Source organism: Glandiceps talaboti, chromosome 2 (assembly GCF_964340395.1).
Source record: "Glandiceps talaboti chromosome 2, keGlaTala1.1, whole genome shotgun sequence".
Classification (NCBI taxonomy): Eukaryota; Metazoa; Hemichordata; class Enteropneusta; family Spengelidae; genus Glandiceps; species Glandiceps talaboti.
In genome coordinates, this window is record NC_135550.1 from 22,583,094 (window position 1) to 22,601,238 (window position 18,145).

Here is an 18,145-nt window from a genome sequence, read left to right on the forward strand (position 1 = left end):
ACCACAACTTACAGATAACATTTAATTTATTGTAATGGTCAACAAAATATTGTCATGGTTATGTGAAAAATATTTGATGTTTTGGTCAATGAAATGTACAATGGAACTGGCCCATTCATCAAATTGGAACAGTTGCTAGATCAGTTACAAATACCATAGTTGTCTATACAAAGCAAATGAAGACATTAGAATTGTTTAAAGCAAGTACAGTTAATACTAGTTTTCCATCTCAGCAAAGTTTCGGGTCTTATTTTTGTAAGTGAATAAAATGATTATACTTGTCCACCTTAGATGTTGTGACACGGAGTACAAAATGATGAAATTAACAAAGTAAAAGGTTGGACTTGAATGCTTTTTACAATGCATTTATTTAATGTGTGTGCAAGAGTTAGGGTTTTTTGGTTTAGGATATTTTACAAATATATTAGCAAACAAAAGGTTTCTTGGAAATTAGTTATTTATCACCACTTCATTCCTGACCAATGATGCAGGCTTTGGTAAGTTCGTGGGCTGCCATTGTTAATGTGCAACTTCACAATAACCAATAATATTTGTTTCAGTCATTACTTTGACAGGATAGGACTCAAAATGTACTGAAATAGATTCTGTAATAGCTTTTTTTTTTGTTTAGAGAACACATGCTGATAAAGTTTTCCAGTGCATCATCTTGAACAAAATCTTCATGAGTTTGTGAGTTTGCTTGAAAGTGACATGAAATGTTCACTGAAATCACCTTCGAAATTAATGAGAATCATGTATGTATCTGTGATCTTAAATGACAAACATAACTTGAGTGTTAGTCCTAAGCCTTCCTAACATCTTGCCTAGTTCATCTTGTGTAAACCATGGCTGACATGTAGATATTCTTTCAAAAGATACTGCAAATTGTTGTGCACGTAAGAATCATGCAAGTCAGTAGAGCTGAATCAACAGAAAGATGGAATGTGTCATTTCATACTTGCAATCTTCCATATAATATATCATGATTTGTGGTTAACATATGTTATATACAACACTGTAGAAGTATACTACATACCTCAAATGACAATATATTCCTGGATACAGATATATGTAACCTATCTTCTTAAGTGTCATAGAATATCACAAGAGATGTTGTGAGTTTACTGTGTAGGACTTATGATTATTACAATACATTTGTACTTAATTATCATGTGTATACAAAATATGTACAATGAAACTTGTACTCACTATAACCACTGTTACCTTGGATATTCTCTTATTTTAGCTAGAGTACTAAGTTATTATACATATACCAGATAATACAACAATTTTGTATACCACTATAGGATAGCATATGAAATATGATATTTAAATTAGTCACAGATTATCTTAACCTGTTTATGTAACATTTACCAGTGTAATCTTGAAAAATTACAGGCCTGTTGTGCATTCCATGTTGTGTTATATGTAACAAGCATTACAATATCAAAAGTTGGTAAAATTTATTTTGTTAATATCAAAATACAAATTAATGTGTAAAACCTGAAAGTACACACTATTGTATTAAAGAAGTAAAGGTAGTACTAAGTGAGTTGAATGTACGTGGTTGTGTTTGTGTAAGAATGACAGAAAATTATCATTGACAAAAGAAAAATAATTTATGATTGAAATAGAATTATGCATTATGATTTTGTCCAAACTCTGCTTCTTGTGTCGCAAAACTGTCTGGTAAATTCAAATTATGAAATAGCATAGTGCTTCATTATTTTGCCAAAGTTTTGCTCCTTATGTCTGTTAGTTCATGTCAAAGATTTTTACCACCACTGTGACCTGTAAGATTGTTTTCACTACTTACCCCATTATCTCACAACTCTACTATTCACCTTGTTTTACATAGCATTAACCATTGTTGTGAAATTCACAAAATATATGGTATCTTTAAAGTTGCAATGTCAGCATTAATTTCCATTATACAAGTACATCATATACAGATTTGGTTTTAGATGAATATTTCTTGACAATATCCATGTATATGTATGTACTGTTAGTTTGTCTGTATATGTGTATAAATGTTATGAAATATTTATGGTATTATGATTTTGAATTTTATTTTTTCAACTTGGATTGTTTAATGTACAATATAGCAATAAATACCATTCCATGGCATGGTGAAAGTAAGTCCTTAATAATTTGAAAGAAAATGCATCTTGATTGCTAGCTGCCCCATATGTGTCAGTTATGTTCAGCATGATCTCAACCTGTGCCAGTGAGTGGAAAATCCTGTATTTTGATTTTAAAGTCCATGCCCTGAAAGTGGCAAACAGGAATTTAGATATTCGTGCCCCTGTGAATTGTAAATTATGTAACATGAATTGAGACCTTCATGCCCCTGTGAGTGGCAAAGTATTTAACATAGATCCACGATCTTCATGACCTAGTGAGTGGTAAATACAATGTACAGGTATGTAACAGGAATTGAGAATGAGAGACCTTCATTCCCTCCTGACTGGGAATAGAAATAGCAAAACTCTCCATTCACTGTGAGTAAGCGGCAAATGTTCATGAAATATCTGTAAATGGAGACACTGTGTAACAACAAGATATAGTTGTGTAATTTGATGGGTATATTTCGTGATTTAAGAACAATTTCTGTACTTAAATTGTATGTTTTACATTTTAATTGTATTTTTATTGTGCAATGTTCAGGAGATTCATACATTTATTTGTACATATACTGGTGTTTTTTCATTTCTGTGTAGAAATAAACCATCAGAAATGGGCTTTTTATGTACATTCATTGATTGGAGAGAGGTACTAGCTTGTGTGTGTGTGTGTGTGTTCGATTTCTATGCAAATACGAAAAAAAAGTATTCATTGCTACAACTGTGAGTGTGTGTATATATATTGGCTTCGTATCTTAGTTTCCAACTATGTTTTTTGTTCACCCAAGAAACTAATGTTTTCCGTCCGCTTTGAAATTCTTGTCTCCGGTTCCGTGGAGATCCTAAATTGTGATACTTCTTGTTTTCCATTTTTCTATTGTCTTTTATCGTTTTTGTTTGTTTGTATCTTTGTCGGTGCCAGTTTGTTGATGTCGTTTGTTATTCGAAGGATAGTTTCTCTCAGTCGTCCTCGACAGGATATACAATACTACACATGTACATATCTTGCGCTGTTTGAAACTTTAAAGAAGGTAGGGCAAACATGTGGTACAAACGACTTGTTCATTCAGTCTCAGACCACTATACTGGTCATGGATGCAATAGTTTATGAACTAAGTTAGCAGTATATATTGTAACACCTACTTCCGATATTTTTTTATATCTTTTTTTTGCCACTCCCTAGATGACAGCTAGAGTTAATCATTCTGTTTTCTCATTGATAATAATGTCTATGTCTGTATGATCTCTATTTGTACATGTGTCCGTCTGCCTTCCTGTCTGTTTATAGTCCATATAGTGACAGTCTTAGAGGACACCGATATAATACTTAGTCTATTTATAAGAATAAAATACCATTTTATTACGCTATATGCTGTATACTCGCAAACCATCCATTTTCTACATACTGTACATTTTTAAATTAAACATTTAAAATTTGAGAGTAGGGAGAGTTTGTCATGTATTAGGGGATAAATATTCAAGTGGTCCTCTTTTCTTTGTTTTCTTTTTTACAAATTTCATCAATGCTCCACCCGACATTTCGGCCTTGATGCCCGTTTTGTATTAACGATCGTCCATCCAATATATTAATTGTTGGTTGTCTGATTTAAAAAAATTACATGACGCCAGATATAGTTGGTACTACTATAAAAAGTTTCAAGATTTAGTGTCGTCTAGCCTTTCAATTAACATTCTCTGTTCTGACCTAGAGTCTCCCACCTTTCGAAATAACACATACGTAAAAGATCCTAGAATTGTACTAAAATATATTGTCCATGGTCCAAATAATGATGAAAGTCTGACGTATCAGGAATAGCACTGCTCCTAAAAGCTTCATACTTCAAATTTAGGTATGAAAAAGAGTTGTCTGGCATAGCTATAGAAAAAGTTAGTACGGAGTAAAAAAATATTGATGTGTAATCCTTATGACTGCTCCACTGATAAACTAATGCCAATACGAGAACCTGAGATTTAAACCAGTGGTACATGCCGACTTTCCACAGATATATTAAAAACCTAGGTAAACCTAGACTCTAAAAGAAGAGCTTTTCCCGGAACGTCAGTTTTTTCATTTACGTACATTGGCAGAACGAGAATATTCATAATGGTCTGTGTTACGATCAAAAGATTTATTTTGGCCGACTATCTTCTAAATCAACCAAAGTCGTTATAAATTGTAACAGTTGCTGACGAGTTGTTGACGAGGTTGTTGTGCGTGATTAGATTGAATGGCTTGAATACGACGAGTTTACAAATCGGCACATTTATAAGACTAACGTTGTCCACGTGTGACAAATATTATTCACTTGTTATAAACACGCAAAATACACCCAAATATGCATTGTCATTACGAGTTAAAACGACTTTGGTTGATTTAGACGATAGTCATTCAAAAGAAGTCTTTTGACTGTAACACAGACCACTATGAATATTCTCGTCCTGTGTGCCAATGTACTCCATCTGGTTTTATCGATCGTATTAACTCGTATTTATTGGGATTACATAAAAGGGTTGAACGATTCTCTTGTCACACACAGATTCAACAATGCTCTTATCGTCTTCTCTTGAACATCGTCAATTGCTCTGGTAATTAAGATCGCTAAGACTGCACTAACACGTAATATACTAATAAGATGAAGCCCTCATTCCTTATTCGATCCCCTGGGTAAAAGGGTCTAATCTCAGACAACCGATTTCGTCTGAGGTCTAATCATTTCGTCCAGGTGTTACATTCTACCAAGTTACTACAAACAGTTGTTTGATTACGGCGTATATCGCTGCTTGGGACACACATCAGTCAATAAAGGCACGAGATCCGAGGATCTCCTACGAAGCGAATGCGTTATACAGTAGTCGCCGCCACCACCACACCCGCGAACATTGTATCGCGTCGCCAAGCAACACGTTCCTTTTATGACAGATGAATAATGCTAATGGTTCTTTGTTATTCATATGAAGTCATTGGCCTGGAACGAAACGTGTTCAACAACTCACTTCCTAAACATAGTTTTACGTGTTACATTTCTTTAGATGTGCGAGTAGAAATCTCCCTCCTCTCCACAAATCTCGTGAAATAATACCACGGATAGTGACAATGGAAGGTATCGCCGAAGAACAAATCTTGCCTATAGCTGAAGAGAATGGTGGGCCATTTGCTGGTGATATGGTAGGTGATTGCACTTTTAAGTTCGCAGTATCCATAAATGCACTCCCATTAACATTAAAAACTTCTTGTAAAATTCGTTCTAGCTTGTGATTCAGTTCTTCCTCGTAAAATCGTAGAAAACATAAACAAATGTAGTTAAAGCGTTCAACTCTACGTCAAGAGTACGAGTGACTCGAAGTAAATGGTAAATGATGCAAAGCAGGTAACATAACAACTAGCAAACAAGAAAGTGATACCTAGGGCAAACTCTAAACACTGTAAAACAGTACATTCAAATAAACGGAACAAAAGGACGGTGTGGATTTCAATGAGAAGAACAGTATTTGTTGATGACGGTTTAGTACGTAACGATGAACCACTCGGAGTTACATGCTAAAGGGTATTCAAATATGGAAACACGGTCATACAGCACACTACTACTCTAACTTGATTTAATAGCTTGCTATTTTTCAAATCTGTCATTCTGATTTTTCATTAAGTTAAAGACTGTCCCTGAAGCAAAACTGGAAGGTGTTTTCTGATAAGTAAGGAATGTGTCCCGCTGTTTGTTTGGATACCATAGTCAATTTACAAATTTCGCTTGTATCGTCGTTAACTATGATACACATCGTACCACTGGAGTTGTACGTATATCTTTGTTATCACAATACTTGAACGAAAATAAATGATGGGATCGAAGAAAATTCGAATTCCCTAGTGTAGTCTTTGTTTCGGCTAGTGGTCCAAAGTATCGGCATATCACGTTTTGGAAAATCAATAACTTGTTATTATCTCACCCAGACGGTAATATGGGCCCAAGAGGAGCAATTAACAGCATCATACCAAACTAAGAATAAGAATAACGACCCATGGTATGTTGCGTAATGTGTAGCCGGGAATGAAAACTAACCTTGAATCAACAAGTGGTTGTCATTAAATAACACTCTTTTATACGGTATCTTTTCATTTTTTTCAGTATTGTAATGTGTTTTGTTCTGTCCACACAGGGTGTTGCAAATTGTTACGCTGTCGGTCATTCAATCATTGACAACATTACGACACTGTCGATGTCCTAATCAGTGTTGTGTATTTACTTTTGTAATATCGAGGTCGTTATCAGGGGAAGATGTGTTCGTCTTCTGAGTACCTTAGTAACATACTAGTATGTGAACAACAGATAACCACTCTGTCATAGATATAACGCACACTACATTGTATACAATACTGGATTCCTAACGAAATGAAATAAAGAAATAACATTTGCTGAAACTTTGAAATGAAATTTAACTATATATAGTTAGGATGCCAACGTGGTCTCTAACTGTGAGTGAAGGTGTAAATCGTAACGATACCGTTTAGGAACTAGACTACTATGTTGTAGACAATACAGAAAATGTAATGATATAGCCCAGAGATTCTTGTATGAGGTTCACATGACATCAAGATAATATACGCCGGAATTTAAACTCAGATTCGTCAAACAGTATTTTATTCAACTGTAATAATTATCAGAGACATTTATTTCGCTCCTATCCCGATCCCAGCAGCATTTGATACACTCGGTTTACAAAATGATTTACTCAGTAGTGTGTCTTACGGATTGCTTCCTAAGTAAACGGTTCACATTTGTTGACAAGCAGATTCTGAAAGTAGATATAATATTCTGTTAAATAAATAAAGTCAACACTTTTCAAACGGACGTTTTGCGATTCCATGGCCAATCGGTATACGACTCGAGAAGTGGGTTTGTTTGATACTAGTATCCAGTCACTGATTATCACATGTTTCTGAACTGACTACTGCGAAATCTGACACTGTTCGAACGTGAGTAAATCGCAAGTTTACAGACAACAACATTGTTGACGTTTCTATGACCTTTTAAGAACTGCAGTGTACAGCTACTTTGCTAGAACATTGACCATGCTGCCTTGCATACACGACACGGTCCCAAGGCTGTAACCAAGTGATCGTCTACCACGTACAGTTTTACTAGTATTTGAATGAGCTACATCTCTATATTATCTTGTGTCTATGTGACGAGGTATGCATGACTGCTAACGTGAAATCTATGTTTATTCAACACACTGTCTGTCTCTCTACTCGACACAGTATCCAATGTCAACGTAAACGTCATTGTAATAAGTAAATATAATATGATCATTATAGTAATTACTATTTGAACAATGTTGAAGCTACGTAGTTCATGGGTCAACATTTTCTTGAACACTTCAACTATTTATGTATATTTTTTTAAGTGTTAACTAAATCGTCGTTTTGAATTAGTAAACTACGAATTTGGTTATCATGTTTGGCATAAGCAATATTTTATTAGTTCACGTGTAAGTATTTTCTTTAAAATGAAGCAATTCTCTGACAATTAATTAATTAATTAATTACTTGATTGATTATTTACTCACTCACTCACTCACTCACTCACCCACCCACCCACCCACCAACCCACCCACCCACTCACTCTCTCACTCACTTTCATTTATTATATTAAAACTTCGAATCCCACTTACATTAGCTTATCTATCTTACCCAGAATGAGCAAGCTTGCTGTACATTTGTTCCTAACCACCATCTTCAACGGCAAACACAACCAACTATTTCGGATACATCACGCAGCGTCATATTTTTACTACCAACACAACACGTTTTGGATAACTCGTCAGTATCCAAGTGACACACCGACCCTTATTTGTCCCATTTTGACGTAATGTTTATCATGAGGTCATTTAGATGAAGTCTATGTTGTCGATTAAGACACAATTTGAGCGTCTTCTTCAACTTTCGCTTAACAACACATAGGCTTATTCTTTATATATTCAAAGACAAAATCCATGCAAACATGATGTGTACATACAAACGAAACGGAAATAAGAAAAACAATCTCACAATATGAACAAATAGTTTTCCTCCAATATTTACATTTAAGAAAAAATAAAACACGAGTGTAATTAATTCGTATCAACAATATCGGGCACTTGACACTGTAGTAATTACGTGTCAAAAATATAATTATTCTCCCTTTGTATTATAATTATAGTCTGAACAAAGAAATTTGGTATGATGTCACTATGCAGTAATTCTCGAACTTAGGATAATTATAATAACTTACATTCACCCAGTCTCCTGCAAATTTATATTATGGAGCTAAATCAATACCGCGCCTTAATGATTCAATTAGAGTATATATCTTACCTTCAATATGATTTAGAATCCATCCTCCAGGTGCCATTACGAATTCAACCCCGAGGTAATGACCAAGATGTGATGATTAGCATGTTGATTGTACGTGCCCTTGAGGTAAATCAAAATCGATAGTAAACGCGTCTCATTTCCTGAGCCAGTTTTATGATATCCTCAATCAACTGATCAAGGCAGTTCTAATTAAAACCTGTATTTATAAAGTGAACATTTGAAATGAGGACGTTAAATTGAAACAAGACTAATAACAGTTTCTAAATTAACGAATGACTCAAATTAGTGTAGTGTTTTCTTCTGACAGCAATCGGGACTCAGTCATTTTTAACAAAAGAGTCGAGTGTTCTACATCTATGATCTATAATAGGTGGACGGCGGAGTAAGAGATCCCGTTTCGAAAACCCTGAGAATATGTGAATTTGATCATGAAGTTTTTTTGGTTCTTTCGTCCAAGCTTTACAACAATGTATTTGGGGGTGATTGTAGAGTTAATGGAAGGGACATACCATGCCAATTATATCGATGTTTTCTCAGTTCGTGTTATTTAAAGTTTTAGCTGGAATGACACACCTCTGTTAACGCGCTTTGTATACCTTTATTGCTATATCAACAACCTGTAAAATATTTGCTTGTATCCACATATTTTCATCACAGGAAACGAACGGTGAATATATCAACACATCAGTCCCTGATCCACGTCCTCAATCACGAACACTCAGTCCTTCAGCGAGCAGTATGCCACTAAGTAAGTCTTTCTACAGTCGTTCGCCGACCAGAGACTTTGAATCGCCTGGTTCACCATCACAAGATGACATCTTTGATGAGGACATGGCAAAAGGTCACATCGGCAAGAAAACTGATTTAATAGATATCGATAGCGATAGCGGATGGGACACAGATTTGGAAGTCGAAGGTAAGGCTTCAATTGTACACAAATCCACCTTTCTTTTATTTTTCATGTATTTGACATTAAAATGGTTTACATACAGTAAATTGCGAGTTGAAACGACCCATTCTCAAGTTAACGAATGCTAACGTCGTAACGGATATGTTGCTGCGTGTCACATATGCTGTATCATAGTACGTACACTTATAATCAGTTTGACAATGTTACAAAGTAGTACTAGTCTGTAAATGTGAAAATTTATCAAATTATTGTTGTTTTCTGCAATGTATTGTGTCTCATATGTATTGGGAAATAACGCCATTTCTCAGTATTCGAACTTTGAAGAAACTAAGAAACACGTCATACTTTAAGTTAACCCCAAGACTTTACCCCAAACCCGCCATACAAATGACACCCGTATTGTATGTTACATAACATGATATAACCTTAACCTAAAATCAATATGATCAAAGAAGGCGATATGATATATGATGTAGGACTTGATGTAACATCTTCACGATTATAATTCTTTTATTACTTTTTTTAAAGATGATATAAAGGATGATTTCGACAGCACCGGTAGGACAACATATCTAGAAACCTGCAAGCAACTGGGTATTGTGCCAGTATCATATTTCTTACGACACATTCAAGATCCCCAAATACGAATGAAACATCATGGCTTAGGCCCCCTTGGGGCAAAAGCTTGTGCAATACCCCTAGTGGTAAGTGGTGATATGTCCACTAACTAGAGATAATGTTGTATACATTGTAATATGTCGGATATCCATGTTTATATTTTCTAAAATAATTACGTATACACCACAGTTACTGACAGTTTCTCATGACAAGAAAACACATTGTTCTTACCACACGAATGGTTACTGTACCTTTACATTCAATACTACATGAAGTATACATGTATGCATATACATTATGAAACAATGACCAGACTTTGGCGCCGTGACAGGAAGAAATCTAAGATATGACTTCAAAGAGTGAAATAAATGACAAACCTGTCATACAATTTATTAGACAGTCACTGTAAATACATTTTTATCCCCCAACCCCTTTAAATTTACTGTTTATGGAAAGGGATGAGAAGAGGCTTTCAGTCAAGCCATGATAATTCAGCCTGACGTCGAACACTTTCCTTGACAATTTTTTTTCTGCACTGATTGATTACAAAAACGGGGTCAAAATTTTATATCAAATCCCATGTAAATTGAATCGGCAAACCGAACATCGTAACTGACTCTTGGAATGCCAACCATTATCAATCGATAAGCAAAATGTACAGACATAAACGCATTTATGTATACTATAGTATACTACAGTACATTACTCTTAAATTTTTTTATTAACCCTTTGCTTTCTTCATCGTATCACAGACGAATACTTCAGTGGTAGCTTTAGATTTTGAGGATAATTGCATTGAAGGAAATGGTGGGAAATTCATTTCTGATATGCTGAAGGAAAACTGCTATATTACAGATCTTGTAAGTCATGGGAAAACAATCATCCCAATTCTTATATTCACTGAGGCCTGTCAAATTAAGTTTAAAATATAGTTCCAATGATGACACGATTACGATCGACCCCACCCTGAGATCACAACAACTTTCGGGACAATGTGTTGAGGCTCTCAATCTCGGATAAAAGAAAACGAAAACAAAAAACAGTATACGAAGGACAGCAATCGAGCCCATTCGTACCCGTACATCATATTTTAATCAAATTTCTTTCGAGAGTACGATACCCATACAGTTCTACATTCAATGAAACAAGTGATCCTTACTCGATTAGACATGTTTCCAGAAGTTACAGTCGCAATTTTAAAACTAGAATAATAACAGTATTAACGAAAACACCAATAAGCTTACATAATAACAACAAACCTTACTTTTTCCTGTGCAGAATCTTGGAATGAACAAACTTGGTTCTATCGGCGCTAAAGCGGTCGGCAATATGCTCGAAAATAACACAACCCTTAGATGTGTAAATTTATCAGGTAAAGTGACCAGAATAAGTTCATCATGAACATGTTAATCAATCAATCAATCAATCAATCAATCAATCAATCAATCAATCAATCAATCAATCAATCAATCAATCAATCAATCAATCAATCAATCAATCAATCAATATTCGTACTAGTGGTATTGATTTATTTATGAAGAACATTACTCATATCGTTTAAGAATTACTACTAAATGATTCTATTTTTCATTATGACACATAGGTAATGGTTTTGGAGATAAGGATGCAGAACCATTTACAATGGCATTAAAAGTAAGTTCGCCCATGAATTGAAGTTATGCTGTTATTTTCTCTCTCCAGATTTCATCTTTTCCTGTGCACGATATGCTTACGATCTCTATCTTACTGAACATTATACAAACTAATATTCCCATAGACAGTAGAAATGATTTGTATTGTGATAATTATATCTGCATTTTCAGAGTAACTACAGACTGAAAGAACTCACCCTTAGCCATAACCAATTTTCAGAAGTTGGCGGAGAGTTTATCGGGGAAGCCATAGGTAAGTTAGTGCCTATATTCGACTGATACGCGTACGTTTACTATGAACCATTACGTTGTAAACTTTGACTCTGGAAACGACTGTTTAGATATTGAGTCTAATTGTGGTGATGGTGTACAGATAATTAGAACGTATTATCTTATAGTGTATAATTATACATTCCGCATTTCTTTTCTTTGTTTAAGGCTAATTCATTGGGCAAAGAAAGAAAGAGTAGGCATATATTTGGCAAATAAAAAGATTTGTCAGCAGTAGGCATACTAAAACTAATCAGCTATACATTCACCTGTTGACTTTGAATTACTCCATAGTAAATGAATGTTAAATGCAGCCTCAAGCTAAAAATATAAGCCACTGTCCCTCTATCACTTGTGACAGAGGACAGACTGACAAAAAGCCTATACAAATTTGATACATGTAGCTTCTACCACAGATAGATATAGCCATAGACATGAACTCAACTTGAGCTTTAGATATCAAAGTACCCAATGTACAGCCATCATGTTGTCAAAATTTCAGACAGTGACTGGATTAGATGGCCTGAGAGCTTATTAGCTCAGCCTATAGGCCTAGGCCGCTAGGCTTAGGTTGCAATATTTGAAGAGAAAAATATGTAATTTTGTGGAGATGACTAGAGCATTATGGAAAGTAACATTATTCTATCAGATACTAAACAAACTCATTTATCACTAATATTAGGTCAAGCATACTTACGTTTGAGCAGACGACAAGTGTGGCAGACAGAAATTGCTACGTCACACATGTCACGTGATATACGTTGTGGCCATATGAATAAATTAATAGCCATCAATCAATTTGTACAAGACCGAACAGAAGAAGTAGAGTCAATTGTTGCTGCCTTTGTGTTTCCTCATTGGATGTGACCTGTCCACTGAGTTCGATAAAAAAAATTTGAGACAATGCTATCTGTCTCAAAATATTGTTAGTAATACAAGTGCGACACCATGCCATTGCACCAACGGTAAGAGTGGACGCACGCGAGTCTATGCTTCCCTATGAGCGGACTGGCTCGAGAGTGTGTACTTTAGTAAATGGACTAAAATGATGTCCTATTTTACATTTCCGATATCTACATTTGTAACATGGGCTCTTTAGGTTCACATTTTCATGATTTTATATTTGGGAGTAACCTCCAGTCTTACGTTCACTTTTTATCCACATTATGTAATATATGTTACCAAGGCAAGTAAAATGCATTTCTTATTTTCAGCATCAAATGACACAATTGAACGATTGGACCTTAGTTGGAATCACTTACGTCAAAAAGGTTCTATTGCAATATGTAAAGCAATGGCGGTAAGTAATAGTAATACATTGTAATGTGATATAACCATTCCCCTGGACACATGCTAAAGATATGTGAGAAAATAAACTTCCTGAAGGAACATCAGTGTCTCATGTACTGTCACATACTATAGTATATGTATATTTTTTAGTTTGAAGTTTGGGTACATGACGAAGTTTTAAAATGGTATGAAAGCACACTTATATCATTAGAGTTGTTGATAAAATTATTAATAATAACACCGAAGGAAAAGTAAAAAAATAAGTAATATTCATAAATATACCCGGTAACACTCACCAATAGGTAATAATTGCACAAACATAGCACAATGAAGCAGCATGTAATGCAAGTTCTTTCCAGTGTAATGATGTTAACCCCCCAAATACTATGTTTATGATCCAAATGAATCAATAACCTTGAATGTTTATGCGCACAGGAAAACAATTCAATCAGATGTCTTGACTTATCCTGGAATGGTTTTGCCAATGAAGGTGCTTTAGCCATGGGACAAGCATTGAAGTTCAACAAACAGTTGGTGGATTTGGACCTGACTAACAACAGAATAACCAACGAGGGCGCACTTGCAATATCCAAGGGACTTGAACAGAATGATACCCTCAGAGTTCTTAGGGTGAGACACCTTTCCTTCTCTAGCTGTATTTATTATACTTCCAGATGTACAGCATGTGTTTTGAATTGAATGTGATCAAAAAGTGTAAAAGTCAAGAAGATAATAAATAATACTTCTGTACCACTCAAACAAAGTGTTACACATCTATACAGTCACAGAGTCACATGAACGTATGCACACTCAAACTTCAAGATTGGCGAATGTTTATAATTTTAAAGTCTATCATATTTATCATATTCTTATATATGTCATCTTTTTGTAGTCAAAGGCTATGGGCTCACACTATAAATACATGATTATATAAAAGCTTAAACTAGTTACGGTTCCATTAAAAGAGATTAAATTGTTTGGTTCTGCCATTAGTATTAATGAGTGATAAATGAAGGCTACAAGTCTGTAATTCATCACTTTGATCAGCTCACAGTTTTATAAAAAAAGTTTTTTCAAAATATAGAAGATTATAGGAATAATATGAAATGTATTATCATATTTCTTTGCAGATTGGAAAGAACCCTATCACAGCTGCTGGAGCACTAGCAATTCTTATGTCAATCAAAAACAACTCACAGAGTGCAATAGTGGACGTCAGATTAACGGTGAGATAAAACTCTTATTTGTAGAGTCACAGACAAGATTTAGTCTCGATTACCCAGACTCTCACCACTTGGGACTCTACTATCAGACCGCCCAGACAAGGGTCTGGGGAAACATAATCCAGAGTTGCCTGTAGTGGAAGTCTCATTGTACATTTCTTGCAAGTGAAGTCATGAAAACTGGGCTTACAAGACCTGTTAAGGTGCATCTGTAGCTTCAGACATGCTATTAACCTGTTTTGGAGGTACCTCGATTGTTCAGTGTGCAATGCTGGATGTGAAGTATTCCCCAGCATGCACTGCTCTGAGAAAGAGATATGGTGCAAGGGACTGTGGATTACATTTCTCCACACTCTCATCTGGGTGGTCTTGTAGTAGAACCCCCAGTGGTGAGAGTCTGGGTAACTAAGACCAAGACAAGATTTTGTTCTTACTGTTTGCTGACAGCTGACACTCAATATACAGTCAACGTAGAAGGAAGTGTATAACTGCAAAGGGAGTAATTGCAACTTGGACATTGTCAAATATGTATTGCATTCAGTTATGGTTCTATAAGAGTTTTGATGGCCTTTGCGTTGATATATAAATATATCGTCTCCAGAAACAAAGCCATTATCTGCTATCATACAAACGTTTTTATGTCAACTGGCCATGTATACAATAAACAACTTCTATTTTTGGACATTGTCGACTGACTTTAGGGTCACAAGTTCGTCACCCAAACCAAGGGAGAAAAAATGAATTCTATAATAAAATGGGTTAATATTAAATTCAAATACAGTAAGTACCTTGTCAGTAAACTGTGAAGGCTTTAAATATAAAAGTCGACTTAAACTTTTGATGCATTAATTTGACTTTAAATTGTTGTCTTCCATGGCAGGATATTCTAATCACCAATGAATTTGAAGAGCTATTAAAGGATATTCTTGAAGAGCGTCCTCATTTGAGAGTTGAACATGGTGGCACAGGAGGATATGGCTACAGGAGAAGAGAGACTCAATCTCTTAAACACCCAGTAGATCCTATGTCATATCTACTGGACTACATTCAGAAGAACAATCTTAGATTACTTGACTTGTTTCAAAGATTTGATAAGGACAAAAGTTTGAGTGTGTCCAGGTCAGAGTTCAAAAAAGGAATACAGGTACTGGGTCAAAGTTCACACATATCACATACATTTTTACCTCTCGGTCTCATAAAAAGAGAAGCAATGTAACAATGATGTCTGTCTGTCCATCTGTCTGATAGGTAAAAATAACCACTAGGCTGATAATAATGAAGTTTGTTACTGATATTTGGTAGTTATCACAACTACTGATTAAATTTTGAGCAAACTTTGTGCATATTATTTAGTGTTGTCAGCATTATTTCTGTCAAAATGTAAATATGATACTTTTTGTCAAGAACATTTTGATTGATAAACCTATGACAGGTATGCTATTTCGGTCAAACTATGTCATTAAGTTGTGGATGAAATTCATGCATACTGTTTTTGACAAGTTTACAATGTATCTTGATAACGTAATAGCAAAATAGTTGTAATTACAATGTACAATCATAGACACTCACAATGTCTAGGTTGAACAAATCTATAATGGATTTATCATATTGTTAGGTATTGTTTGAAAACTCTGCTTTGTACATTGTAGATCAAAAATACAAAAATAATCCTTCAACCCTGACAGAACTGAAACTTGACTTCAATACTGTGAATGAATACGGTTTAATAGTAGTTACAAAGCAGATATTGGCAAAGTTTCATTTCTATAATATGTCATTTATTATAATGTTACAGAGTACAGGCATTCCATTGAATGACACTCAGCTTGAGGAACTTGTAAACCTGCTTGATAGAGACAAAAATGGAGAGATAGAATTTTGGTAAGTTTGCTATCCAGGTTTGTAGACGCTATTACTTAACTTTATGAAGCAAAGGTTGTGTGTTTGAAACAAAGCAACGTGGATTACAAATAGTACTCTTTAGGATGACACACTTTACTGCACCTTTCATATTTAGTACAAATATGTAACATCCAATAGACTATTAAGTAGTTTGTTGATGGAATTATGATGGACTATTGTTACAGTTTGAATTTCTGTCAGTTTATGGCAAATTTGCACCAAAGATTGACCATCCCCAAATGTTATTCGTACCAGCTTTGTTCTGTATTTCCTGGACTTCAGTTTCACTCCTATTCTTCTCATCTTAAAATGTCATGCATAACCCACTTTTAAGCTTGTGTGAGTGTGTAAAGTACAACTTGTATGTATGTATGTATGTATGTATGTATGTATGTATGTATGTGTATGACAGTATGCACACAATATCCTGAGTTTGGAATGTTGAAATGTGTGGTATGCTAGTAGTAGTATTGTATGTCTGTTTAGGTGTAGCTGTCTTCACTCTTTGTCTTTCTCATTCCAGCAAGATTAGTAACATGGTAGAGGATAGTCTAGCTAAGGTGGAAGACTTAGACCAATAGAAGCTTTGTAAACAAAGACTAGCAGCTAAGAAGTAAACCTATGTGTGTACTTGTGTGAAAGTGAATGTGAAAAGTTTTACCACTGCATTTGAGGATTGACTAAGGCTTTTTGTTGGAATATGTTATTTAAAGTTTTCTTTTCAATAAAGTACTCATCTCACCTTACTGTTCTTTGTTTCTGTTATCTCTCCATACTTCAAACTCTTTCTGTTTTCATCTGGCTGTTTCCTTTCCTTGACCCATATTTGGTCATATCACAATGAACTGTACACATCTCCAGTGTGTATTCATGCACCATCTTGTAACTATTCAGACTCAGTTTGAACGATGTTGCCAATCTGTTTGACTTTGCTTGATTTTCTCCAGTGAATTGGTATTTGGAAACAAGGAACAGATTAAAAAGGATCGCCAGCGCCAAATAAATACATTAAACATATTTCAGGAGCAACGTAAGCAAGGCAGCAGGATGCAGTCGCCAGTACCAGATAATCTCAAAATTCAAAAAGAGGACCTTGCTGATGCTGCTTGGGTAGATAGGGAACACAGAGAAAACATGATTGACGAAGGCCTTGAGTCTGTGAGGGCTATAAGCAAAGTTGAAGAAACGTAATGATTTTTATCATGGGGCTTTCGCTATTACAAAGGATGTCGTATTCAAAGTATTTGTTTAAGATGTATAAAATCATTGCACTGAAGACTGTATTGTTTGTCTTGAAGTATGTGAATTGAAATTTAATTAAATAAAACCAAGATTTAGAAATCTCCCTTAGGAAGAAATGGTAATTTTATGCAAAGTTGGAGTACTTATAACACACCATGGTACACACCTTTACTGACACTCTTTTAATATGATGGGAGATGAATTCACAAATACACAAGATTTATGAACTCACACAAAGGCTGCACTTAGAAAATGTTATAGAAGAGTGTTCTCTTTTTACAGGGCATCAGGTATATTATTAGCACTTTCAGTTGACTCATGAAAAGAATACAGTGTTTTACATGCAAAATTTGACAAGCAAGACAAAGTTTTAGTTATAAGTTTTTGACATCATGTATATATTTTGGTATTAACTTTTGTATTCAACTCAGGGGATTTGTACACAATGCCAACAAACACAATAAAACACAGCACTTTTGTTTCATGCAGTATTTTATATCAGATTTGTATTCCCAATCTTGTAAATAATAATGATAAAATCAAGACAACACATAAACATACTATAA

The 18,145-nt window shown here is 34.9% G+C and overlaps 1 protein-coding gene across 1 annotated transcript; it reads left to right on the forward strand.

Annotated features, from left to right (window-relative positions):
- Positions 1-5,217: 5,217 nt before the first annotated feature.
- On the forward strand, positions 5,218-17,528 carry LOC144445611 (uncharacterized). The gene is made up of 13 exons (XM_078135227.1): positions 5,218-5,289; positions 9,130-9,388; positions 9,911-10,086; positions 10,753-10,860; positions 11,279-11,372; positions 11,604-11,653; positions 11,824-11,905; positions 13,137-13,222; positions 13,648-13,842; positions 14,343-14,438; positions 15,316-15,579; positions 16,231-16,316; positions 17,285-17,528. The coding sequence occupies exons 1-13, from the start codon at positions 5,218-5,220 to the stop codon at positions 17,526-17,528; spliced, it is 1,812 nt and encodes a 603-aa protein (XP_077991353.1).
- The last annotated feature ends 617 nt before the right edge of the window (positions 17,529-18,145 follow it).

Bases quoted from the DNA above. Each gene is read 5' to 3' on its own strand.
- LOC144445611 (XM_078135227.1), top strand. From the start codon at position 5,218: ATGGAAGGTATCGCCGAAGAACAAATCTTGCCTATAGCTGAAGAGAAT. The intron at 13,223-13,647 runs GTAAGTAATAGT...TTATGCGCACAG, and splicing joins CAATATGTAAAGCAATGGCG to GAAAACAATTCAATCAGATG. The intron at 15,580-16,230 runs GTACTGGGTCAA...ATAATGTTACAG, and splicing joins AGTTCAAAAAAGGAATACAG to AGTACAGGCATTCCATTGAA.